We start from the raw sequence: 2,646 nt of genomic DNA, 5'->3' as shown, positions 1-2,646 counted from the left end.
TGAAAGCGTGTTGATTAAACAACAACAGCAGTGGAAACATTTTTCTAGTTATATAAGATAAATACTCTAAACCGGTTTATTTTAGCATTTTCTGAAACGTCTGTTTGTATGTTAACCTTTGATGAGTACATTTGGGAGCAGACACATCAGTCACTCTGTACAAGAACGTAAAAAAAGCTTCAGTTCTTAGTCGTCCTTCTAAATAAAACTGAATAAATGCTTAGTCATCGTTCACACTACAGGGATTCTCCTGATCCTGTCCACATTAATTTAACATTTTGTAAATAACTTTTGCTTTCTTAGCAGATCCCTTCAGCAGTTAAAGTAAATTGCGTTGCCATTTTCAGCAAAAAACATTCACTCTGACATTATCGCAGGTATTCTATAGTGATTCCATATTTATTCTTCCGTCATTAATACGTAAAAACTCAACTACACTTCAGCAATATCTGCAATCTTGGTTTTAAAATGCTCAGCGTGTTAAAGACTATCCTGCTTGTAATTTAGGTATTTGTACATTTTATGGTTTTTAAGATATTACACAATTGATGCGATTTTTCAGCCTCATTGAAAATGAATAGGATTTTTTTTTAAATTTCTGCAATTTCTGAATCAAAACATTCACGCTTGTACTACTACTTACGCATTTTTTGTAATCTTGAACAATTATTGAAATTTTGCAATTTTTTTCACATAATTCTAATATTTGTGTACTTTCTACAAATTAAGCAAGTTTGGTATCAAAACGTTCAACATGTTAAAGACATTCGTGCTACTGAGGTTTTTAATGCTAATTTTGAGTTTGGCTAATATTTTAGCAACATGCTAACGTTTTGGCATTTACTGAGGTATTTTGGGCTAATTCTGAGTTAAGCTAGTATTTTAGCAACGTGTTAGCTTTTTTAGCTAATTTGACATCTATTGAGGTTTTCTGGGCTAATTCTGGATTCAAAGCTAGTATTTTAGCAATATGCTAGCATTTTTGTCTAATTTAGCGTCTACTGAAGTTTTGAGCAAATTCTGATTTCAAACCTTTATGCATTTTAAAGTTTTTTGCATTTTTTTTATTTTTCAGTAATTTTTTTCAAATTCTCTGCCCTCTCTCCAATTAATGCTATGTTAAGTCCTTTAGCAAATTTGGCATTTTGCAGATATCTTTATCATTTTCAGCAAACCCCTTCAGCGATTACAGTAAATTTCTTCAGCATGTTCAGCAAAAAGTATTGACATTATCGCAGGTAATCCTACTTATCTAGTTCATAAACCTAATTTTTTTCATTTGTTAGGTTTCTACATGACTGTTTTCAGCTCAAACTCCAGACAGCCTGAAGTGGCAGACCTTCTTTCTCCAGCCTTCTCCTCTTCCTCAGAGATGTGTGTTCGGTTCTGGTGAGTTCTGTTCATCCAGGTCACTGACGCAGAACCCGCTCCGTCTGGTTCTTCAATGCTGCTTTAATGTTTCACAGGTACTGGTTACCTGCAGACTCCTCTAACAGCCTTTCAGTTCACGTGCAGCGAGACATTGAGCCGGGCGACGCCCTTTGGCGGCGGCCGGGGTCGCCCTCTACAGGCTGGGAGGTGGCAGAGGTCACGGTGTCTTCTCCTGCAAGATTTTATGTGAGGCTTTTGTTAAAAAAAACTTATTTATAATTTATTCAGTTCAAACATCCCCCACAGACTTTTATGTGAAACATTCTCCTCCAGGTGGTGTTCAGAGCCGTCCACGTACCCGGCACCAGCGACTCGGTGAAAATAGACGACGTCTCCTTTAAGAGTGGAGCCTGTAGTCCTGCAGGCAGCTGCGACTTTGAGTCCGGACAGTGTACCTGGGTCAACATCCACAAAGACGGCGGACATCAGTGGGTTGTGGCAAACGGAGGATCACATGGTCCACCAACGGATCATACCACGGATACCCCAGAGGGTACGGAGGTTCTGCGAGTCTCTCAGATCTTTAGACTGATTAATGGCGTCCTTCAAAACAAGCTGCCCTCAGACAGGTCAGGCAAGCTACTATTAAAGTTTAATGTTTAATCTCCAATGTCATCTGTTCAGCTATTTATCATTTTTCCAAAAAGAAAGGGATCCTCAGGAACACCAAGTCTTTAAATGAAAAAATCTGCCTCCTCCTGCTACTAGTTTCGCTTTTCTGAAAGAAAAGTTCACTTTTTTCTAGAATAAAGTAGATTTTTCTACTGTGGATCCTCTTGAATCCTAACTTGATCTGTGAGGGTCCAGTCCTCGTCAAAGCGAAGTCCAGAAGTTCTTCTGGGTTCCTAAAGTTGTTCCAGGTTTTATTCTGAGCTCATGAACACACCAAAGAGATTCAGTGAAAATCAGCTTCCTGCTTTTTGACCAATCAGACTCTTTTTCTGAACTCCTGGTTTGGCAACAACAGAGATGGGCAAACTTTCTGACTCGAGGGCCAAAAGGGATTCTAAAATCTGACAGGAGGGCCAGACCAGGAGGAGATGCGTGGCGTGTTTTGGTAATTCACCTCGAAAAATAGGGAAAAACAAGAAATCTGGACAAAAACGCACTTTAATCCTGATTGAAAACTACTTTAAAACAGAACTTTTCAGAGTTTTTATCTCAGAACTTTGGTTTTTGTTCTCATTTTAGTGTCATTTTCACCAATGGGTTGAA

General features: G+C 38.5%; 1 protein-coding gene across 1 annotated transcript; it reads left to right on the top strand.

Annotated features, from left to right (window-relative positions):
* Window positions 1-1,101: 1,101 nt before the first annotated feature.
* Window positions 1,102-2,034, top strand: LOC112140447 (MAM and LDL-receptor class A domain-containing protein 1). Its single transcript, XM_024263409.2, has 3 exons — window positions 1,102-1,389; window positions 1,467-1,617; window positions 1,705-2,034. The coding sequence occupies exons 1-3, from the start codon at window positions 1,295-1,297 to the stop codon at window positions 2,032-2,034; spliced, it is 576 nt and encodes a 191-aa protein (XP_024119177.2). The 5' UTR covers window positions 1,102-1,294.
* Window positions 2,035-2,646: the final 612 nt, after the last annotated feature.

The sequence above is a fragment of the Oryzias melastigma genome, unplaced genomic scaffold, assembly GCF_002922805.2.
Source record: "Oryzias melastigma strain HK-1 unplaced genomic scaffold, ASM292280v2 sc03041, whole genome shotgun sequence".
NCBI lineage: Eukaryota > Metazoa > Chordata > Actinopteri > Beloniformes > Adrianichthyidae > Oryzias > Oryzias melastigma.
The sequence above is the reverse complement of the archived record's forward strand: the minus strand, read 5'-3'. Positions and strand labels throughout refer to the sequence as shown.

Coding starts and splice junctions, on each gene's coding strand:
- LOC112140447 (XM_024263409.2), top strand. CDS start 1,295: ATGACTGTTTTCAGCTCAAACTCCAGACAGCCTGAAGTGGCAGACCTT. Junction 1,390..1,466: donor GAGATGTGTGTTCGGTTCTG/GTGAGTTCTGTT, acceptor AATGTTTCACAG/GTACTGGTTACCTGCAGACT. Junction 1,618..1,704: donor CTTCTCCTGCAAGATTTTAT/GTGAGGCTTTTG, acceptor ATTCTCCTCCAG/GTGGTGTTCAGAGCCGTCCA.